The sequence below is a fragment of the Strix uralensis genome, chromosome 1 (assembly GCF_047716275.1).
Source record: "Strix uralensis isolate ZFMK-TIS-50842 chromosome 1, bStrUra1, whole genome shotgun sequence".
Lineage (NCBI taxonomy): Eukaryota > Metazoa > Chordata > Aves > Strigiformes > Strigidae > Strix > Strix uralensis.
The window spans coordinates 81,186,933-81,209,925 of record NC_133972.1 but is presented as its reverse complement, the minus strand read 5'-3'; the positions used below and the strand labels follow the sequence as shown (position 1 = coordinate 81,209,925).

General features: G+C 45.7%; 1 protein-coding gene across 3 annotated transcripts in view; it reads right to left on the bottom strand.

Moving 5' to 3' along the window:
• The window catches only part of SLC22A23 (solute carrier family 22 member 23), a 116,968-nt gene extending 94,532 nt beyond the window's left edge, over positions 1 to 22,436 (bottom strand). Inside the window, exons 1-2 of one of the 3 annotated variants that reach the window (XM_074873029.1) lie at positions 20,971 to 22,436; positions 3,766 to 3,869 (exon numbers count right to left, since the gene is read on the bottom strand). In XM_074873029.1, the coding sequence (XP_074729130.1) occupies positions 3,766 to 3,869; positions 20,971 to 21,507 (641 nt within the window). In that variant the 5' untranslated portion in view covers positions 21,508 to 22,436. The remainder of the gene's footprint in view (positions 1 to 3,765; positions 3,870 to 20,970) is intronic. The other 2 variants (XM_074873009.1, XM_074873020.1) reach the window with 2 other exon arrangements.
• Positions 22,437 to 22,993: the final 557 nt, after the last annotated feature.

The window sequence follows — 22,993 nt, the reverse complement described above, 5'->3', positions numbered from 1 at the left end:
CTGAGGCCATATAAGCCCTCTGGTAAGAGGCATCACCAGCACCTCCTCCCAGACACAAAACTAGTCTCTTTCCTCATTAAGGCATGCAGCACATTCCTCAAAAATCAAAGCTCCAGGGCAGCTATCAACCATACATTTGGTGAACCAGCAGTGTTTTGACAGGATGGTGTCTTAGAGCGTAAAAAAAGCCTTTTATATGTAGACAGAATTATCTAACAGTACATGGAAATGCTTGTGAGAAATTAAACCATACACAATCTCCTTGGTAAAACAGCCCCGGGATGCTATCTACTGCCATCCAAACTATTCCACAGAGATATTTCTGTGCCACAAAAGTCTCAGCCTACACTGCATACTATCATCTAGATCAAATGCTAAATGCCGCCTGCACAGGTAAATAACTAGGGATACAAGCAACCTCAGGCTTTTGAAGAATCTGCAATCTACACAGTGCAATACACAGATGCATCAAAAAGATATTTCTAACATTGTCAGAGTTGCACCACAGGGGCAGAGTGAGTGGTTTGATGACAAGAACTGCTCTTCCTGTGCTCCTATGCATGTACCTTGCCACCCCGAGAAGACTGAGGTCGAGGTAATCCCAAGCACAAATACAGGCTGGGTGATGGGTGGATGGAGAGCAGCCCTGCAGAGAAGGACTTGGGGGTATTGGTGGATGGAAAACTGACTGTGAGCCAGCAATGTGCGCTCACAGCCCAGAGAGCCAACCGTATCCTGGGTTGCATCAAGAGAAGTATGGCCAGCGGGTCGAGGGAGAGGATTCTCCCCCTCTACTTTGCTCTCTTGAGACCCCACCTGGAATACTGCGTCCAGCTCTGGGACAGACTGCTTGAGTGGGTCCAGAGGCGGCCACGAAGACAATCAGGGGCTGGAGCACCTACCCTGTGAGGACATGCTGAGAGAGTTGGGGTTGTTCAGCCTGAAGAAGAGAAGGCTCTGGGGAGACCTTATAGTGGCCTTCCAGTACTTAAAGGGGGCCTAGAGGAAAGATGGGGAGGGACTCTTTATCAGGGGGTATAGAGGTAGGACAAAGGGTAATGGTTTTAAACTGAAAGAGGGTTGATTTACGTTAGATACAAGGAAGAAATTCTTTTCTGTGAGGGTGGTGAGACACTGGAACAGGTTGTCCAGAGAAGTTCTGGCTGCCCCCTCCCTGGAAGTGGTCAAGGCCAGGTTGGATGGGGCTTTGAGCAACCTGATCTAGTGGAAGGTGTCCCTGCCCAAGGCAGGGGTTTGGAACTAGATGATCTTTAAGGTCCCTTCCAACCCAAACCATTCTACGATTCTTGCAGCTCAAACTGCTCTTTCCATTCTGTTCTTTGCAGGTTTTCTCTACACTTTGAGGCTTGAATCAGCACAAAGGCTCCAAAAAGCACCAGAGCAGATGAAAAGCAGGGACAGTACGGGGCAATGAGAGACAGAGACCTACTGTCTTGATGCTACATGAACACCAAGCCCACATGCTCCAGAAGGAAGCCTTCCACAGAGACCTCAACTGCCTCTGTCCAGAGGATGCAAAACTGCTAGCAGTGCTCTCTGCCTGTTGACCGAGTAACTTACTCAGGTGTTGGACAGTCGGTCTTCACATAGCCGAACATGTTTACAGGCCTTCTTTCTATAGGTTTTCCACACAGAGCTATCACAGTGTGCACACCTATTGTATTTTGAACACAGACCACTCAGTTTGCTTACCAAATGACCTTAACGCACCCTACACCTTCGCCATGTACAGTTTTAAAAGCCTTATTTCAAAAAGAAAAAGCAAAGCCCCAAACCCTAGTGGTACCAAAAAAAACCAAAGCCTCTTCTAATTATCTGAACTGGGAGTGGTACATAAGTGAAATGGAAACAGATTTTGAAACTTTGTAACATTTTTGTACATTACTCTGTGTAATCTCCCCTGCTGGTTTGGGACCAACTTCTTTTCTTTTTATCTTTTTACAGGTACAATCCCCTTTGTATCTATCTCTCCACACAATGCTCTGCCTTAGTGGAAACTCAAGTTGTAATTAAATAGCAAAGTAAATCCCATTTAGGTCTTCTTTTACCAGCCCCAAATGCTACTGCTAAATGACAAAAAGACTGTCCAGCACAGGTCCCCTGCAGATGGCAAGGATGGGGACTGAGGAGGAGCACGAGGACTGGCTTCGGTGGCAACAAACCATGTCCCTTCTGGACACCCACGAAAAGGCAAGGGGGTCACTGTTCCCTCCAGACTTCAAGTTACCCTTTTTCTCCTTTGCACCACAGCTGGAAACCACATTGCCCTTAAGCTCTCCAAAACTCACTAGACAGAAAAAAAAAAAAAAAAAAAAAAAAAGAGAAAACCCCCTCACTTTTATATCAAGGTAATTTTATGTTGCATTAGCTCAGCTAAGTAGCTTGCAGAGGGGTCCAACAAGCGCACGTGGCAGCACAAAGTACACACTGGGGACAGAAATGGAGGGAAGAGCAGGATGAGCTATTAAATCTGCTTATTGCAATTCTCTCTTGAGGCCAGTGACTTAAGCAACAAGTTGTTAACTTATTTGTGACTTATTTGTCAATTATAGCAGCATTTTCCTAACTTGGGTATAAGTCTCCTTTCTCCACACTGATTCCTTTTTAGGAAACCCAAGTAAGATCGCTCATTCATTTTCCCACTATACTTTCTACGTATTGTTAGAGCCCTGTTTTACTTTGGTATTTTAATAAAATTCAACTGTATTTCATCATGCATATTCCCGGATTCACTGAAAAGTCATGATTCCTCACTTGCCTAAAAACTTTTAGTGACTATTCAAGAACTAAGATACAATTTTGCTACAAACGCTTGAGCAAAATTACTGCACAGCTGCAGGGGGCCTTTTCTCTCCCAACTGACTAGTGAGTTGCTGAGGCTTTGTAAGATTTCCCTAATAGGCAACTCTTCTTCCTTTCCTGTTTTAATGAATGGCAAAAGAGTTAACTTGGGGCCACTTAAAGCACCAACATTGGCAACTGTGCTGGAAGCCACTGAAATGACTGGGACAGCATTGCAGAGCTATTGTTTCAGATGCTGCAAGTTTCCACTGAAGTCACTTGAGTCATGTCTTTATTTTTTTTTCCCCCTCTCTTGCACTACAAGACCCTTTCTTTAAATAAAAGCTAAACTCTCAGCCTAACTGGGGTATCCAATAATGTTTTCACTACTGCAATTTAAGGAATTGCACTCTATGCTTTTAATTTAATACCCCAATATTAACAGCACATAAGTCAGCAATTGCTTAATACTACATTGAAATGTTTGCTTAAAAAGAACTTTAAAAATAGAACAATGGAAAGGTTTGCAAAAAACCAGCCTTCTACCCACCAAAAGATACTGTGCAAGCACAAGGTTGACATTACATTAGTCTTGTATTCAGTCAAATCAATGCCACTTCCAATTTCTTTTGTCCCTATCTCTTGGTTAAAAAAACCACAACCCTAAAGCCTTCACTTAGGAAATACTTAATTCTGTACTAGTGTTACAGCTGTAATAAATTGTGTCAGGGGGAAATAACTAAGCCAACTATCACATAGTTTATGTTATTTACCTTGATATAAATTACTCAGTTCAAGCAATTAACACACAGTTTTAAACTGTTTATTCATCATGCTTCTTTCAGAACCTGAAAGATCATTATGCAATGATTCGTCATGAATATAAAGTAGAAGAAAATCAAAACAATATTTAATATTGTTATTTATTTATAGTTACATTGCATTAAAAGATTTTCCACTCACCAGTCAGCTATACATCCTGTTATTAAGTGGCCGAAGATTAATCCTACCAGTAGAGAGAATTTAGCAATGTGGACTTTCCAGGCAGAATCACAAACAAGATCCCACTGCAAGAAAAAAAAGAAAAAAAAAGCCAGATAAACCGAAACAAATTAGTTCTCAGATGCATTTAAACATACTAACATTGGTGTAGAGCTGCTTCCAAATTTTGTTCCTAGCACGAGTGCATAGAAATGGCAGAGGAAAGCTTTCCCTCTCAAGTCAAATCCCAGACCCCAAGAAGCAAGTTAAAGACTCATTTACTTCAGTGAGTTTTATCAGAACCTTAATTATAAAATGACAACTTCCAACACTTAAATCTGCCCATTTCCAGGCCATATGAGTTCAGACTAAGGGGCAGATCTCCATCAGACATTAGCAGTATTGGTGTAGCTAAAGTGTCTCACTGTAGCACCCCAGACACCTCCTACCAGAGGCCCATGAAGCCCACCAGCAGCAAGCCCAACACTTTAAGAGCATGTTCTCCAATTGACCTTCTCAAGGTTGCTTGGAAACATAGGGAAAAGCAGCTGCTTTGCCACAGACCCCTGATGGCCATTAGCTCCAGGCTCTCATGGACAAAGCATCAAGGTACTTTTGCTTTCAGAAAAGCACCTCAATTCCCCAGATGGTGGAAGGGGATGAAGACTAACTAATGGTGCTACTCATCAGGATAAGTCCTGGCACGGAGCTGGACAGGGCAGCCGGAGATCCCGGCGCAGCTGCGTGACTCCTTGGGACAGCAGCCCCCACAGCGACATGTCACAGCTCAGAGATCAGACAGGGGCTGAACCTCTACACTAAAGCTATCCCTGATACTGAAATTACCCTTTCTGTCAAAGGAAGACAAAATGGACTGTTTCAAGCACCTTGTCATTAGGGCAGTGCCTCATTCCCATGAGAAAGGCAGAAACAACAAAGTTTCTAGTGAGACTTCCCTAAACTCCAAGACATTTTCCTCTGAGGCACTAGACTGAGCCTCAGGAGAACCAGGCTGCATTCCCAGCTTTGTCTGAACATCCTCATTGCCCTCACACACATAACTTAATCTCTCTCATGTGTAAAGTGTGGATGCTATTATTAATACCCTTGAATAAATGTAGGAAGATATGTTTGTTTGTGGTTTGTGAAGTGTTCAGATATTGATGGTAACTGAAGCCATTCACATTTCATGAAAAATAAGTAGAGCTAACTTTGGAGAGTCAGATACTCCAGAACTGAAACTTTACAGAATGGCTGTTTGTGTGTAATGTAATAGTAGCAGTCCTCCTGACACCAGGAAGTTTCATGGCCAAAAACACAAAGTAAAAGTATGCAATTTATTTTTTAAAGTCAGATGCAACTTCAAAAGAAAGCTTCCCTCAAGAGTTCAATTAGGTGCACTGCACTTTTAAACATTTTCATGACATACAGCCCTTCCACAAATAAGGCTAGCTCTGACTCAGCCCTCTGGTTCAACACCACAGGAGACGTCCTCCCTACAACATACCATCTCACCAAGAAGTATAGCACTTTTTGTGGCCAGAAGAAACGTACCAGCTTTCAGGCTCAGACTTTTTGTTTTAGTTAAATGTATTTTTTGAGTTCCTCACTGCACTGACTTGTAGAAGTTGGGACATATATGTCTGATCCTCCAACCTACAGACTAAAGGCACTAAGGAACCAAAAGCAAGTAGTATGAGCAAGTATTTTTTCCACCAAACAGCTATGAATTATTTGCAGCAACAGCTCAGTAAGGCATTGAGAATTGCTCTCCAGAGGTGTTGATTTTTTAGAACTATTTAGCAAGTGGGGGAAATGCAGTTCCTAATATTTGCAATTATAGAACCAATCTCCAGTTAGCAAAGAAAAATATCTGCCCAGACAAGCCATAAACAAAACAAAATTTGGGAGATACATCTGAGCTCCAGGCAGGCTTTCAAATGCTCCAGGTTTATTTTCACAACCCAGAAGATGTATATGCTGCTTAAAACTGAGAAATCATTTTTGTTTGTAGAGAACAAATTAAGTTTATTAAAAATAGTCATATTTATACAAGAACACTTTTTTCAAGGTAATCTCTACAAGTTGTTAATTTTTAATTTTATTGCTGTCAGAAGAACGGTAATGTCATCCAAGTGGAAAAGGAAAAAGCAGATGTCCTGGTGTCTTTTCATTTTCACAGCTTACTATTGCTAGTCAAAGATAGCTGGCCCTTGCATGAGCCCCAGGAAGGGAACGTGCAGTACCAGATTACACATAGGTAAAAGTTCATGGTTGAAAGAGCCAAAATCTCATGAAGGGCTGTTGTAAAATTTCAGGCCAGGACAACAGATGTCAAACCACTTGGCACACTGGTACACAGAGGAAGAGTTTAAAAGCAGAAGAAAAGTCAATCTATCAGCATGTCCTTCAGTGGTGCCTAAAATCCACCCACTCCTGCTGATAACTTATCTGCGAGTCATCATTTGTTTGTTTCTAAGGCTACTGCCCAGCTCTCCAGCTTCTCTGGAAATAAAAACATGTATTTCCTTACAAACCCTGAATCTGGTCCTTTCCTGCCCTTGGTTAAGCACTCACTCTGCAGGCCAATGTAAATCAGAACTGATCCCCCAAACCCACAAGGGCAGCCTAACACAGGTGCTGACAGACACAGGCAGCCCCTGACCTTCCCCAAATCTCTTGCTCTCCAAAACCCTCACAGGACTCAAATAGGGAAATAGTGAAATATTTCAACAGTTGCTTTAGCACAAACTTCCACAGACTCCGACATGACCCCAGATTACTCACTCAGTACTAAGAGCTCAAGCATACCCTGGTTTCTCCTCTGGCAGCTGTCACAAACCAGAGAGAAGATGCCGTGAAGCAGTTATCCAAAATGAATTCAGCAGGACAGTGGTGGGTGCCACTAGGGCATTCGACTAGCAAAGAGACAGAATAAGGAGAAGGCACAAAAGAAAAATGGATGCTTCAGCCAAAAGCAGCCTCAGGTAAAGATGACATTAATAGGACAAAAATACATATTTAATAGCTAGCTTATCGTCCCTACCCATCTTAACACAGCAGCAGAGCAAATCAGCAAGGCTTCATCATGCTGAAAGTGCAAGAATTTTGTTAGAGACCTGTGCTCCCTCTTTCCTTCCCCATGGAAAAGCCAAAGGCAGAGGACTGCAGTCTCAGCTTTGAAGAGTGAGAAATAAAGCAAGAACCATTATAGAGCATCAACGCTGCCTCTCCCCTTACATACACCCAGGCTCGGCAGAGCAGAAGGTATTCACCATGTGTCCAGAGCTGTGGCAGGTTCTGCTGTTACTGCTAGTAGTTTTATCCTACAAACATGACAGTCAGTTTTGCTTCAGAGAGAAAAGAGTGACAGGTTTCCATGTCCCTGCAGAAAAAAATGCTGGGCTGGGCAGTGCTGACGACAGTTCAAGTAGCACTCCAAGTAAATCTGCACGGGGAGATTGTTTTGGCTGGAGACTAGACAGTAATCCTCTATCACCTCTTACAAAAGGTAGATTAATTTGTTACAAGCAGGGAGACCATTAAATCCTGTAACTGCTCTGGCTGAATCCCCTGGTGTCCCACTTGGGAGTTAACAGCACCCAGCCTTAAGGAAGGATGCTGCTAAATTTACAGTGCTCCCTGGGATTTTCCTTTGTGTCCCTGGGTTTTGTCTGTCTTTGTCCTCCATCTATCCTCCTAATGCAAGAGATCTGATAAAGTGACTTGCTAAACCAATAGGACCGTATTATGCTGAAAGAAAAATAACTGTGTATAAAATATGCTGGTGGAAAGGGAACATTTAAACAAACAAAAGCTTTTTTTTTCATAGCAGTACAGCAACAGAGAATTTGCCACCTATGCAGATGTGCAATACATTGCAAGTGTTTTTTTCATGTTGTGACAGCTTTTTTTTGGTCAAAGCTAAAGGAGTCACACCTTCAGGATCCTAATGTTTAATTGATATCAATGAGTCACCACCTGTGCTGTGAGTCACTACGCTTCACATCAAGATGGAGGACTATTTGAAACCTGAGATGCTTGGGAAGGTATCTGGCAAAAGGTAACGCACCCAAAAAGTAACATCCTGTAACTTCTTTGCAAGGGGTGAAAATCTGGAGGGGGCTCATGCAGTGAGTCAGTATTTGCACCGATGTTACAGAAGTTGCAAATGCAAAGTCTTCTGCATGCTGTCACTACAAGCACAAGCTGTCTCAATTAAGGGCCCCTACCTCGAAAGCACTTTTACTCCAGAGGCCATAATGCTGTCTGTGGAATCTATGCACACTGAATACCCACTGCAAAAATGTCATACTAAGATGCTTACCAGGGATTTGGTTTGTTCTACCTTCACCTTGATAGAATCGAAAAGTGCAAAGCAGCCCTTTCTGTTCTAAAAAAGAGACAGGAGGAAAGATGCTCTGGTCCAACACTTACCCAGTCTGGCAGAAAGAGCTCACAAGAAGCGGGGCTGGACACAGACATACCCCCTCTCCCCACACTGTGGGTTCACAGTCCATTTCCAATGACTGATGCCCAGATTGCTGCTGAAAGCAAGCAAACTCTTCACCAAACTGTCTGCAGGTGGATCGTAGCTCTGCTTCCACTGCTCTCTGCATTGGCTTCAGCATAAGGAGACCAGAGGGTCACCCACGCTGCTGCCTTGGAAGAACCCAAGTCAGGCATGAAGCTGCACCCTTGGTCCTTCCCCAGCCAGGCAGCACTCGGCTGCTGTGCTGGACTTTGCAGACTCTGTCCTGAGGCACATAACGTGCCCCACACACCGTGCGCGGCCTCTCAACCCCTAGAAAAAAGGTCCCACTTTGGGAGCCCCAGCCTCTCTGTATCACATATGCCATGGCTTACCACAGCAGCCCCAAACCCCTCCTGGGGAAAAGCCACAGGCTCGCCTGCACATTAGATGGCAATTTTAAGACCAGTAAATGAAAACAAAAAATTATCATTTGTCACTGAGGTCCATGTGTGTTGGGTCTCATCTTTCTTTGCTCCTCTCCTTCCTGCTTCATCTTTTTATAATCCACCCCTGTCAATTTTCCCTGCACAGCACTAAAATCCGTCTTCTATATAAATACTGCATCTAGTGAGAGTTTAAATTTATGATGCTTTCAGATTCTCTTAGAGTGTTTTTCCAAAAAAAATACAAACCACAAAGTTGTTCTTAAAAAGAATAAAATAATTGAAAAAAACCCCTAAAGTTATGCTTTTCATACAATATATGTAACAAAAAGCGAAACAGTCTCCAGGTACTTATTCCTGGAAGAAAAGTTCCAAGTCAGCAGACCAAGAAGAGCAAAGAAGTCAGTACTTCTACTGTAATATACCTATCACTAATGCCTTTTCCCAGCACTAAACTACCAGAGTAGTACTCATAGTTACAGGCACAGGGGACCATTGTACCAAAATTTTGCTCCAGGCTGCTACAAGACAATGCTTCTCTCCACCCCTTCTCAACCCCCAGCCAAAGATGACACTTCAGCTGCATTTTTAATATTAAAGAAAGTGTACAAGTTCCAGAAAATGGTGTGATGCTCAACTCTAGTGTGGTTTAACTGCACACTTACTTTCTACAAAGAGGTTGCAGGAGAAGCCTCCCAGAGGGATGTGCCAGCCCAACTGCAACACTTAAAATTGAGGTGGTTTTACTGCCATAGGTATTTCTACCTCCCTCTCACCCATGGCAACAACAGAGCATTTCAACTATTTAACCTTCAAGGTTCAGAGTAAGGATGCCTCTCCTTCGAGATCACAGCTGGGCAAAGCGCTCCCTGATCTGTATTTTAACTGTCAATAAAGTGTTCCTGAGAACACCTGGCATTTTTTGACCAGCACTTCAACCAGCTGGGTGGAAGTATCAAGAAGGTCACATTTCAAATTGGGAACATTAAGAAGAGTAAAAAAATAAACCAAATAATCCTGGAGGACTTGAGAAGAAGGTATAAAAATGAATTATTTCCTCTTTCACCAGCCACATTGAGGACCAAACATTTCCAAACTACATCTGTTCTTACATTTTTATCGGACACAACTGGACTTACCTGGAAAACAGAAGAGTCATTAAAAAGAAAAAAAAAAAAACCACAACAAAACAGAGGAAAAACAACAAACCAGCTATTGAGAGGTTGTGTTGTTTGTTTTCTTTGAACAGCCACTCAAAGAAGCCTACATCATCTACACTGGAATGCCCAAACCCACAACACAGCCAACACCTGACTTTTAAGCTACTTCCTCTCTGTATAATGCTAGACTTCCTATCGCTGAGTACATTTAACTTTCTACAGCTTTATCATAAGTGGATGTTTTTTTCTGAAAATCTTCAACCACTGTCTAAGTGCTTAGGACCTCTTAAAGATAAATCCTTTTAAAACAAATTTCTACTGAGCAAGTATACAGTGGTATTTTGAGAGGTTTATAGCCTTCCAAGTTGCAAGAACTTTTACTCAGGTAGCAAGAGAGATACTGTTGGTACCAGAGTATCACCTTTTGCTCAACATCTGCCTCCTTCCTGTTCCCAACATATCTGGGGTCCCTATCCTTGTATACTGGAGCTTGCTAACTCAATAGATGCGAGGGTTTGTTTTGTTCGGCTTCTTATCCAATTCATTTTTCTTACAGCAGGAACAGCATTTTCCTCACTTTTCATTCTTGGAAACCAGTAAACCATTTCTGACCATGGCAGACATCTGGCAGGGAAAGCTGCAGCCCAGGAAAATTACTCTTGAACAGTGAACACAAGGTCACATACACAGAAATTGTCAGGTTGCTTTAACTACAGACATGACTGACTGCCTGCAATGTATCACTTGAAAAATAAAGCAAAAGAAACTACTTCTGACTACTACCACAAAATCGAAAGTTTTGGGGACATGGGAAGGGGAGTGGGGAGAGAGAAAGAAGAGAGGGCGCGTGAGCCAGAGGACACGTGCTTAGCAGTCTTCCAAGAAAGATATAATTAGAATGTGCAGTGTTGTATGAAAGCAGTTTTACGTACCTATGAAAACAGTTTCCATCCCTGCAAAGCAATACAGGACTGCACAACCATGGACTTCACAAATTTCCGTAATGGTTTCTGAAGTTTAACATAAAGTTGCTGAAATACATCCTTCAAAACTGCATTTTCCAATATGCATGACTTAGTTGTGAAATTTCCATATTGATTTTTGAAGTGTATATTTTTTAAGTCTGATATTTCAGACTTAAAAATAAAGTACACAGGCTTGGTGCTACGCTGCCAGACATCACTGTGTGAACACCAATACGTAAAACAGCACTTCTTCCTGGTTTGTAAACTTCGGCTCTGTCATGAAGACAGGCCACCTAAGGCACAGGTTGCGTCAAGCTGCTTGCAATCAGAAAGGCAGAGATACACTGCCTCCTACATTTGTTATCGTGAGCTTATTAACCAGGCTGTCCCCACTAAGCCCAACAGGGCAATGCTGTCCCATTTGCACCCAGTATGCATGTGGCCCCATTCCCCCCCTCCCCAGCCACAGCAGCAGAAAGGTGATACTGACAGCAGTTGCGTTACTGTAGCATCTCCTGCCTGCACCCACTGAGGCAGCACCAGGCTGCCAGCCGAGCTGCACCGCACACATCTGCATGCTCTGCGTCATATCTAATGCCTTTCAGTCATGGCTCACCTGTAAGAGCCATCTCCCCAGTGTGGTGAGATGGCTTAAACAACTCTGCAATCACAGAACAACCCCAGAACTTCAAAAATGCCAAAGGACACAAATCTACTTCATTTCAGAGCCAGTAAACCAACCTGAAAAAGACTTTAAATGGAACACTCTGCACTAAATTATTCTTTAGTCTATGCCATAAGCAGAAAAGACCCTCCAAGCTATCCACCGAGCAGAGTGTCTCAAGATAGAGATGCCACCTGAAGCACCGCAAAACTGGAAAAGTTTCATCTACCCTTCAACTTCACACTTTAATCAGGAGCAATTAGCCTTCTGTTCCCAACCTTGCTCTCACCACAGATCTGTTTCTTTTCCCCACTGGGAGAGGAAATAAGGAAGTTTGCTAAGTAAATAATCATCAGTAATATGCTAACAATTAAAATATGATTTGTTAATCATATGACAGTCTTCTGAACACTCAACATGATTAAATCAATTTTAGTAGCATCCATATCCCACCCACTTCTCCATCACTACTTCTTTTATTTTCAGTAGCCGGAGTTCCCTTTATTCTGAGATATTCTGATCTTCTCCAGCCTTCGCCCTCCCCACATTAGTCAACTAACTTGTTTCTCAGCTGATGCGATCTGCTTCACTTTTTCCAACTCTATCATGTCATCTAACATCAAACAGTTGGGAGAGACAAAATCTTGCTTGCAGCTTTCACAAACTCTATAATTTTCCAGAGAGCAGGATCAGGATGTTTCCATCTCTCTTTTACATCTCTGTGCTGCAATTAAGTATCTTTTCTACACATATTCCAACATCATTAGGAACCTGTCAAAAAACTGACTTTAATTTTAAACCTATTCTTTGCTGTAAGACCTGTAGCTGTTTGCCTCCCTCCAGTTGCATGAAAAGACCAGGAGCAACAGCACCCTTCACTAAAACCGAGACACATGCAGAAAAATGGTTTTCGAGTGTCATCCCTCAGTTCTCAGCCGATAACAACCTTTATTCTGAACAAGGTACATGCTGCTGGGACTGACTTTGCAACCAAACTAAATAAAAAGTTAAACTGGTTTTCAAATTTGTATTTAGAACAGGTCTAAGCCCTGTAAATAGAAGACATATTTAAAAAAACCCCAACATTTTAGTTAAATATTAACATTCACTATCATCTGATTATCAAAACCAAGTTAACACTTTGAGAACTGATGTTTTGGCCAAAACCAGACACGCGTAAAACATATTGCACGTTTGCAGCCTTGAGAGGTCTCTTATGGCAAAACCTAATTTACTACCTTATTGGGCCTTTTTAAAAGTAGGGGGAAAAGAGCTTGAAAGTGTCAAAAGTGGCATAAAACTCTGAAACGGAGAAGGGGGAAGGAGCAGACAAGAGGAGGAAGCCATTGCTAGTGAGAAATACTTGCTCAAAGTCACCGGAGATGAAAAGATCAGACACCTTAGTTTTGACATGCAATTATTGCTGCCGTGACCCTGCCCTCTCATCATTTGAGGACTACAGCTATTATAACTCAGGCAATAAGAAAGGGAGAGGGAGAATGGGAAAAAAGACTTAAATAAATATTAAGGGGAAGGAAGAAAGGAGAAAAATATTCCACTTATTTTACAATTCAAAATATGAAACTGGTCCATCAAGCTTGCATTGTTTAAGCAGACAATGTTTTACACAGCCCTGAGACACAGAGCAGGGGAAAGGTCTGATGGTTTAATTTACATTGCCTATCTTTAATAATATTTGTAGGGTGGACATTGCGACATTGCCTACACATTCGTGGACTTTGGTCTGGAGGCCAAAAGGAGACCTGCACAGCTCCAGAGTGCTGCAGAGTAACAGGGAGAGGGTACTTGAGCCAAAATGAATTCTTCCACCACTGTCTGGAGCTGAAAAACCTTTTTCAGGGAATCAGACCACCCTGCTCTGAAAACAGTGCACAAGGGTAACTATAGATCACATGCTGTTGGACAAGGCAAACGTATCGCTTCCCTGCACCTCACAAGCAGCATTCCTGACTCTCCCAGCTTTGCTACTTGTGGATCTAGATAGGCATCCCAGAAATGAGTATCAGGATATATTCACTCATTTAGTTTTTTATTCTTGTGCTTCAGTAGAATAACTGGCATTTGGGTCTTTCCCAAATTAAAACAAAATAAAAATCCTAACAAAATAAAAAAGCCTAACAATGTACTACACACATTGAATTTTCCTTCTGGGGAGGAGATCAATTAAAAAAAGAGAGAAGAAGAAAAAGAAGTTTTCTCCACAGAAGCGAGTCTCATCCAGCCCATCGTCCCCTGAGCACGTTTGCCCTTGCCTCATCAGCGCACAGGGCAGGCAGGAGTTTCTGCCCCAAATGCGATTGCCGGTAGCACCGGAGGCGTGCACTGTGGCCAGCCGCCAATCCATCTCCCGCCGCGTGGGAATAGGCGCAGACCCACGGCGCGTTCCCAGCAGGTATGACGTGGCCCAGATCGGCGGGAGCTACACAATACACGTGTTAATCATCGCTGCCTGCTGCGTTTTATGGGCTGGCGGCACGGCAGTCTCTGCAGCACCCGCACTGGGCATGGGTCAGCACGGCTCCGGTATCTGACGCCAACACTGGTTTTTCCTGGATGTCTCTGCAACACACCCTATGACATGTTCTGGAAGGGGCTTGAACCTCCTTTCTTCCTTCTTCAGGTCCCTTCCTTCCCCCTTGACTTTAAAGGGGAATTCAGACTGCACACAAGGTCACTTGCTATCAAAAGTCAACTGGAAAAAAAGTATAAAAAAAATTACATTATGAGAGCTAAGCACACATTTCAGAGTTGAGGCGATCAGAGCCCAAGAGAAGCTCCTCTGAGAGAATTCAGTGCAAGAATCGAACACTCAGCACTGCTGCAAAGCTGCAGCATCTTCCCGTGACAGGGTTCTCTGATCTTCTACACACCATCTACAGCAAACCCCATTCCTTTCTTCTACAGCAAGATCTCAGCCCAATTAATTCCACAGTTACTCGTGGGTAACCCAGCACCATCCAGACTGCGCTGCAGAAGAGCAGGAGGAGGAAGGAGTATGAAAGGGAGTGAGCGGAGCAACTGACCCAACCACAGACACCAGGTAGCACAGAAGGGAATCCAGTCAGAAACAAATAAGCTGACAGTGAAAACAGAAGACAAGGTGCACAAAAGCAATGGATCCCTTTTGGCATTTTCTAAATTTAGCAGCTCTCTAGAATTCATTTGGAAAGCTTTAATTTAAGACTTTGCACCATTAGTATGACCAAAAATTTTTAAGTTAAGGAAAACAGTAAGTCTCATGGTATTTCAGATGTTATTTCATTAAAAAAATGAACACTTTCATGTTCGGCTGGCCCGTAATCCTCATCTCAATGTTACCATCAGAACTGGCTCCAACTTAGATGCCTTCCTAAGTGCCAGTTTCTCCTTTTTGACAAACGCTTTAAAAAAAACATGAGGTCATCTTTTCTAATCGCACTCTTGTAGCCAGAGTAAGAAGTAAAACTGTTAGTGCACTTTAGAAATTTGGTTTTAGACTGCCTGAACAGCTGGTAAATATACACCATAGCCTGTAACTTCTGCCAAAGCATGGGCAGGGTCAGTATATTTAAACTAAATGACTGAGATACAGGATGTATCAGGGAGTGGAAACAAAAACAAACAAAACCCCAACGATTCAAACATCACGTCTATCCAGAAAAAAACACAAACAGTTGTTTGACCTACACACAGAAAATGAGGAATATGAAAGGCTCAACAGCAAGTCTTGGAAAGCTGAGAATGACTTTAAGATATTTCAGTATGGAATTACCTTCCCAGAGGATCACTGTTAGTTCTACCCATGCTACAAACTACTTACGGTAGACTGAAATCAGATTCCTCTATCCGAGATGCTTTATCTTAAGGGTGATAATAAGCATTAACTCTACGTACATTCCATCTAGTGAAAAAAAAAAAATCCATACCAGATAGAAAACCTAAGACTATCTGAGTTCTGATGTCAGTATTGGTCTTAGCCCAGTCTGTTTTCTAGATCAATGGCTTCAGAATTTTTTGCCACATACATAATGCACCCTCCAAACCAATAAACAGTATCTAGGCTCACTAAACAAGTATTTGTAGTCTGGTGATATCATACTTGGTTATCTCAAACATCAGGTAATTTGCTGCTTGCAGGCAGGCAGAGGACAGTTCTTCACCACCAGGAAACTGCAGGTACTGTTCCCAAAACAGCCATCCTCTTTCTCCACACCACTCAGTGAGAAACTCACCCCGTTGTTTTAGGGTGTTGTTCACCAGCACCCTGATAACCGGAAGACTCCATCAGCACATTCAGCGTGTACGGGCAGGCCCCAGAGCAGCTGCAGCAGGAGAGGTCGTTGGCTCTCGTTGCTCCCTCTTTAACCAGCAGATTTCTCAAAGCCTGTGAATGCTCAGACCGGCAACCGCTAACTGTTTATCAGCTAACTTGCAGAGGGAAGGGGGGGGAAAAAAGAGAAGTTTGGGATCTCTCCCATAGCTGAGGGAGCCATAAAAAAAATACTAGAAGTTTGCCGTGGTCTGCCAGTATTTCTGGATACCTCTGACCACAGGGACTTGTTGACCCCTTCAGCTACCTTTAGGAGCAGAGAGAGTAATTTCGAAGCTTCGTCTGAAAGAAATTTAGAATAGTCTTTCTGCCCATTGCAAGTATCTGCCTTGCAGGTCCCTATGCCCCCTTCAATCTGTACAAGGGAAGCAACGGCATGGGTGATATACTAGCTTCGATCTTGCCGCTTTTGACTCAACTACTGCACTGGGTACAATAACTCAAAGTTTTCATTGATTTGGGACTAGGTAGAAGCCAGTCAGCCAGCAACCAACACTGACAAGACAAATCCTGTCAGTTGCAGGGGAAAAAAAAAAAAAAAGAAAAAAAAAGAGAAGCATCAGCGTTTCTGAAGTCTCTTTGCAGAGACCAGCCAACTGGAGGATAGGCAGAAACGAGTGAGATTCCAGGCAAAAATGGGAGGAGGTAAGGGTGGCACAGCTCTTATTTTGTGAAGGACATTGTCAGATCCTGAAACTCTGAAAGTCCACTTGAAATGCACATCTGCCTGCTACCCCACAAGCAGTGCCAAATTTATCATCACTATTATCACACACAGATTTGTTTGCTGTACCATTTCTGGCTACTTGCAGATACCTACAATAATCCCATGAGAAAACACCACAGCCTAGGGCAGGTGTCACTGCACAGAGCCATTTCACTTCATTAACCCAGCAGAAAACCCAGAAAAAAATTACTTAAAAAATGTATTTAAAAGAGAAAGTTTTCCACCAGGTTAGGAAGCTGAATCAGCTGAAGGTGCATCTAGAAAAAGTGCCAGAACGGCCATAAAAGCAAGGGGAAGAAAGGCTGGTAGGGCACAGACATCTCCCCTTGTAAGAGCAAAGAGCATTACATCACACCTTAAACTGATCCAAGTTCACACCAAGACAGCACTGCCCGGTGCTCGCTGTATGGCAGCGCTGCCCCCGAACCATTTGGCTCCCCTGAATTAAGTTCCACTTTTTGGAGGGGACAATTTGGTAGAGGTTCAGCCAAATTGGCACAAGAACGATCGAACCAGTGGCAAATAGGTAAAATGATGGCATGTTACTTGGGAAAGAAGATGACTCAACCCAAATCAAGTGGGAAGTTGAGAGCCAAGAGAACAGCACTGCAGCAAAACAAGGCATCTGGAGCAGAAAAGCAGCCACAACAGGAATTCCCTTCTGACTAGACATGAAATATTATTACATAATTGCTCTGGGTGATTAAAACGCAGCCTTCAACTAACCACTTCCCTCTACGCCATCCCCCAAGAGGTGGGACGATCTGGAATGCTGCAAGTGTGCACGGAGGGATGCTGTGCCATCAACTGCTGCAATTTAATCAAGCCTCAGTCCTTGCCCATTGTCAGCTTTTGGTGTCCATTATACAAATTAGCATTCAGAACAACCACCAACCCCACCATGTAATGCAATCGAACACAGTGGACAGGTCATCCTAGTAATGGAGGGGAAAAAACCAAAAACCATCAGTTCTATAATTAAGGGCTTCCGTGAAAACTTTGCCCCAAGACTACAGCTGGCTTTGCAGATCCAAGTCAGAAGATCCAGCCACTAAAGAAGTTAACAAGACAGTTAGAAAAGTCCTTGCTGAGTACACGCTCCAACTTCCTGCTAGGCTTCACAGCTACGTAGGTTTAGCAGTCATTATGTTACTTACGGCATTAATGTTAATAATTTACCTGAAGCATCACTTTGCAGATGTGTAAAATGAGGCCTCAGGTGTCCCCATGGCAAAAAAGAAGAGTATTTCCCAGCATCTTTCCTTTGGACAGTGGTGAGATACATGGACCATTTAAATGACAGGTTGGGGAGGTTTGTTTTTTTTTACTAGCCTTTTGTGTGAAGGCTAGTTCAGGATACATCTCTCTCAAACAATACACATGCACTCTGCTCGTAGCAGTGTGATAATGAATAGATGAAAATCCTGAAAGAAGCATTTAGCAGTGGAAAAGCCTTACAAGTGAGTTGTCCTAAAGGAAGATATTTACGTACAAACCAAGCTAAAGTCTAAGATTTATGTACTGAGTCAGGACATTAGCTCAGATGGGTGATTTAATATGGCCACTGGAATCCCTGTGGTTAAATTATGCATCTGACCTCTTCACTGTATGTATTTCAACAGTGTTAAATAATAAGCAGTACGTCCTTTATTACCATTTCCAGTTCTAATGACTGGCAGCACTATAAAAAGCACCGTTCCCAGTGACTCAGTCACAGAGGTCAGGATAATGGCAGCGCCTAGCGTGGCAATGCCACTCTTCAAGGAAGGTGCAAGGCCACCCCTGGCTCCAGCAAAGACTTAAAGAGAAGCGGGGCAAAGCAAAGCACAGAGTAGGGCTGGAAACAGCAAGATCTCCACTCCATCAACCCCAAGCATGACACAGGCTGGGAAAAAACGGGCACTGGGGAAGGGAGAGCTGAGAAAGCCTGGGCAGAGAGACAATGTCTGATGAAGGGTACCATTAGGAGAGAGGCTGTGGAGACAGTGAAACTTAAAGCAGTTTAAGGACAGCTGTCTGCTCCCAAGGAACAGGGGACAATGACGTCTCACGTGCAAGTACATCAACAAAAATGCAGAGCAGGAACTATACTTCATGCTAAATAACCACAATTGTTTTGTCATTTCTGAAGACAAAGCAATGATGGAGCATCCAGCAGCAATTAGCTTTGACCGCTGAAGATGAGAACAAGGGGATTTACTGGCCAAACAAAAGTGCATTTTTTATTAATATACTTTTGGCTCTCTTTATGATATTTCAATATAACCCCTGGCTACTACACAAATGAGCGTATATTAGGCTAAGATTTAATAAAACTCTATTTAGAAAGATGAGAACATTGCATAATACATTACAGAAACAAATGTATTTTTGAGGGGAGTTAAGGGAGTTCTGAACATCCAGTCTTCTGAATTCATCCAGGGCAGCTCTTTCTCACAAAGGATGGTGGGATACACATAAGAGGAGTCAGCAGTTACAAGAATTGCTCCCATAGTATCAGAGCTCTTGGAGGTTTATAAGAAAGGAAGTCCAAATGAAGCCCCACCAATGTTCTGCCTGGGTTTTTCCTCTCTTTCTTCAGTAGGATAAAAACAGACAGCACACCCACCCAGAAAACCCCCAAAACAAAACCAAAGCACAAACTAAGGAGGAATCCTGACCCCGAAAAAACAACCTAATTATAATTACACAGGATTACAAATCAAAGCGAAAAAGCTGCCAAGTTTTTAGAAGCAAGAATACAACAAAAATAAAAACTCCATGCTGGAAAAACCCGTAGTCTCAAAAGATGATTATTATTCTTTCTAATAGAAAACAAGACAGCAGGGACCACAGATGTTTATTTATCCCTTAAAATTGATCTGCCCTTTACCACAAGTTCTTCCAAAGAACACTTTTCTTATTATTTTTAAAGAAGCATGCAAGATAGCAAACTAACTCTCCCTCGACCTTTTGGGGCCAACTTGACGATGACCTTCAAAAGATTCAAACATTTAAAAAAAATTTTTTTTACAGTTTACACTAAAAAGAAATATTTCAAGATCATTTTTTTCATGCTTAAGCATCAGTGTTAAACCCTAAAACACATGAATAGCTCAGTCTCTGGTTATAAACAGAAGAAAATCAGCCTCACTTAAATGTCAAATTTCATTATGCACTTCTACATCACAAACCATTCAAGCCCACCATGTGCCTGTTTTTCTCATGAAAAGAGCGTAGTTGGGTTACTCTTTTTTTTTTTTTTTTTTCAGTCCAGTCAAGGTTCAAGGTTTTGAAGGATTTGCTTTACCTGCTTTTTCCCCACTGCACACGCTTTTCAAGGGACACAAAAATCCAAATTATTTTCAATGACTCAATACAAAGCGCAATCATGACAGCCATCTGATTATTGCCGCGTTTTTCTCCCAACTAGATAAACTCACTTAATCCAAACCACTGCTCCCAGGCAGGAAGTAATTTTTGCTGATTTTAGGGAGGGGGTGTCTTGAGATTAAGGGAACTACTTTCTTGGTGTAACAGTTTCATTTTACATTTCCAAGAGCTCCAGTTTGCCTGTTAATACCAAGGAGGCCCATCCACAGCTGGCAGGGCTTTTGCAGGGCCGCTACCATAAACAAGCAAGAGCTTTCAGGTGAAAAGGCGAGGCATTTTTTTGCACGCGCTACTCAGCAAATATGAAGTAAGAGCAGAAAGCGGCGCAGCCCTCCTCCTTAGAAATTTTCCACCTTAGCCATTACATCAGGAAACACAAAACAGAGCAGCATGCACTTTCTGCCTCTAGACCACAACTTGTGCGAGATGTTTCTTCGTTTACTGCTCTACCAAACCAGTTATCAAGGGACTAAGCACAAAACAAGAATAATTCAGCAGAACTTTGTCTTTTTTTCATCCCTACAGTGACCACCTCACCAGCTTCCCCAAAAAACCAACCCAGCTTTTGGTTTGTAGGACTGCTTTAGTATAGTTGCACAAAGATAAGCGATACCCCAACTGGAGCCTTCTCCACAACCCTGTCCCCTCACTAGCTGGTGACACTCGCCCGCAGCGTCTTTCCCACAGACACCCACGTCCCGAGACGGCAGGACAGCTGCCATTGCTGGGATCCCAAAGATGGGCCGAGGATCCCGTTCCGGACATAACTTTGCAGCTCGGTGCCGCAACCAACAGCCCGGTACAAACCCACAGGACAGACACACGGCACAACACCCAGGGAGGGAAAGGATTACGGGGATGCAGGATGTACTCCCAACGGGAGGGTAACCCACGGGGCGCCTGACCGACACAGCTGCGGCACGCACAGACAGATCCGCATCGTGTCCAGCTGCTCGTCTTGTGTTGGGAAAAGCGTGTGGTGAGCGGGGCGCGCTGAGGGGTTCGGAGAGGGCCGGACGGGGAGAGGGACCGGAGGAAGCCGCCTTTCTCACCTTGCTCACGACGTTTTGGACGAGGCCGGCTCTGATGCGGTAGTGCCACTCGTGGCAGTCGCATTCGCTGGCGTTGCCCCCCGCGGGGGTTGGCAGCCCGGGCGGGGGGAAGATGCTGCCGTTGCCGCTGCGGTTGGCGTGGCCCGGAGCCAGGGACCCGCTCCAGTTGCCCTGCCCGTCCGCCTCCCGGCACCAGAAGTCGGGCTGGTCCAGGAGGAAGGAGTCCGAGAACTTGCTGAAGCCGATGAAGAGGGCCGGGACCCAGGTGAGCAGCACCAGGGTCCGCTGGTACCCGCCGCCCAGCCCCCCGAGGAAGGGCAGCACCGAGCCGTCGTAGTCGAGGAGCAGCGGGCTGCAGGCGGCGGCGGGCGGCGGCACCGGCACCGCCTGGATCTCGGCCCCGGCGGCGTTGGCGGGGGGCGGCCCCGGGGGGGGGGCGGCGTTGGCGCCCCCCCCCCCGGCGCCCGGCACCGAGCCGTTCTCCTCCGGCAGCGGCCGGCCCCCGCCGCCCGCCTCGCGGCGCCGGTCTATCGCCATCCAGCCGCCCGAGGGGGCTCACATAGGGGTGGGGGGGCGCTGGGGCAGCCCCGGCTCCCTCGCCAGTCCTCCCCTCCCTCTCCTCCACGCACGCACACCTTGCAACGTAATAGACTGCACACACGCTCCCCGCCGGACCCGGCAGGAGGCGGCTGGGGGAGGGAGAGAGAGAGGGAGGGAGGGAGAGGAGGAAGAAGAAGAGGGGCGAAGAAAGGGGGAGGCACCGAGCGAGTCCCTCGCTCGCTCCCTTTCTCACCCGCACCCTGCGGCCACGAACCGCTGCAGCTGCCGGTGGTGCCCCCCCTCCCCTCGCCTGTGCGTCAGGCTGCACTCATCCCAGCTCTCCCTTCCCCCCTCCGAGAGGCACCGCCGAAAATAAAAGGAAGGATCGAGCCGGATCCGAGCATGCAATGGGCCAAAGGAGAGGGAGGGAGAAAGGAGGGGGGGAAGGAAAAAAAAAGAAAAAACCAACCAGCCTGCAAACCAAACCCTGCAACAACAAACCAAGCAAAACCGGTGCAGCAAGGCTCTACGAACACGCCTCCTCTCCCGGTTTTGGTGAGGAGGAGGAGGAGGAGGAGGAGGAGGAGGAGGGAGGAGAGGGAAGGCAAAGGAAGGAGGAGAAGAAAATAACAGCTCCCGACGCGGCTTCCCCGCTTCCCGCACAGCTAAGGGTCCCCCCCTGGCCGCGGCAGCAGCGGCGGCGGCAGCCCCCAGCACCCCCCCGCCGGCCCCTCGCAGCCCCCCGGCCCGCACATCTGGCTCTGTAGCGCGGGGTCCCGCCGGCCCCTCCGCGGCCCGGGCTGCGGGCACCGCCGTGCGCCTCCCGCGGCACCCCGCTCCCCGCGCCGCTCCGCGCCGTGCCGCCCCTCCGGAGGCGGGCGAGCAGCCCGGCCGGCTCCTGGCCCTCCGCCTCCCGGCAGCCCCCACCTGCCGGCCCGGCCCCGCCGCCCCGCTCCGCGCTGCTCCGCCTCCGCGGTGCCGGGCGGCCGCACCTGCTCCCGCCGCGCCGCCGGCCCGGCCCGGCCCGGCCCCCCCGCAGGGACCCGCCGCCGCCGCCGGGGGCGGGACGGCGCCGCGGGGCGGGGAGGGGAGGGCGCGGGGCGGCTCCGCGTGGGCTCCGCGCCGCCCCGCGGCCGCGCTGCGCTGCGCACCGGGGAGGGCGGGGTGAGGGCTGCCGCTCTACGGGCGCGCTGTTGTTTCCATATCAATTATTTACAGGGTCTCCCCTTGAATAATGCAGCGCAGCGGCCGCTGGCGGGGCGGGAGGAGAAGCGCTCCGCTCCGCACCGCACCGCTCCGCACCGCGGGGCCAAGCGGCCGCACCTCCCCGGGCAGCTGAAGCGGGGAGGCCGGAGCGGACACAGACCGGCAGGGAAGACCCGAAAGTCGGGGTGGGGGGCATTGCTGAGACCTAGAGCGGGGGGAGGAGGTGTACCTGCACCGTTTTGGTCAGGCTGTCAAATTAGTACGCCCGTAGAAAAAA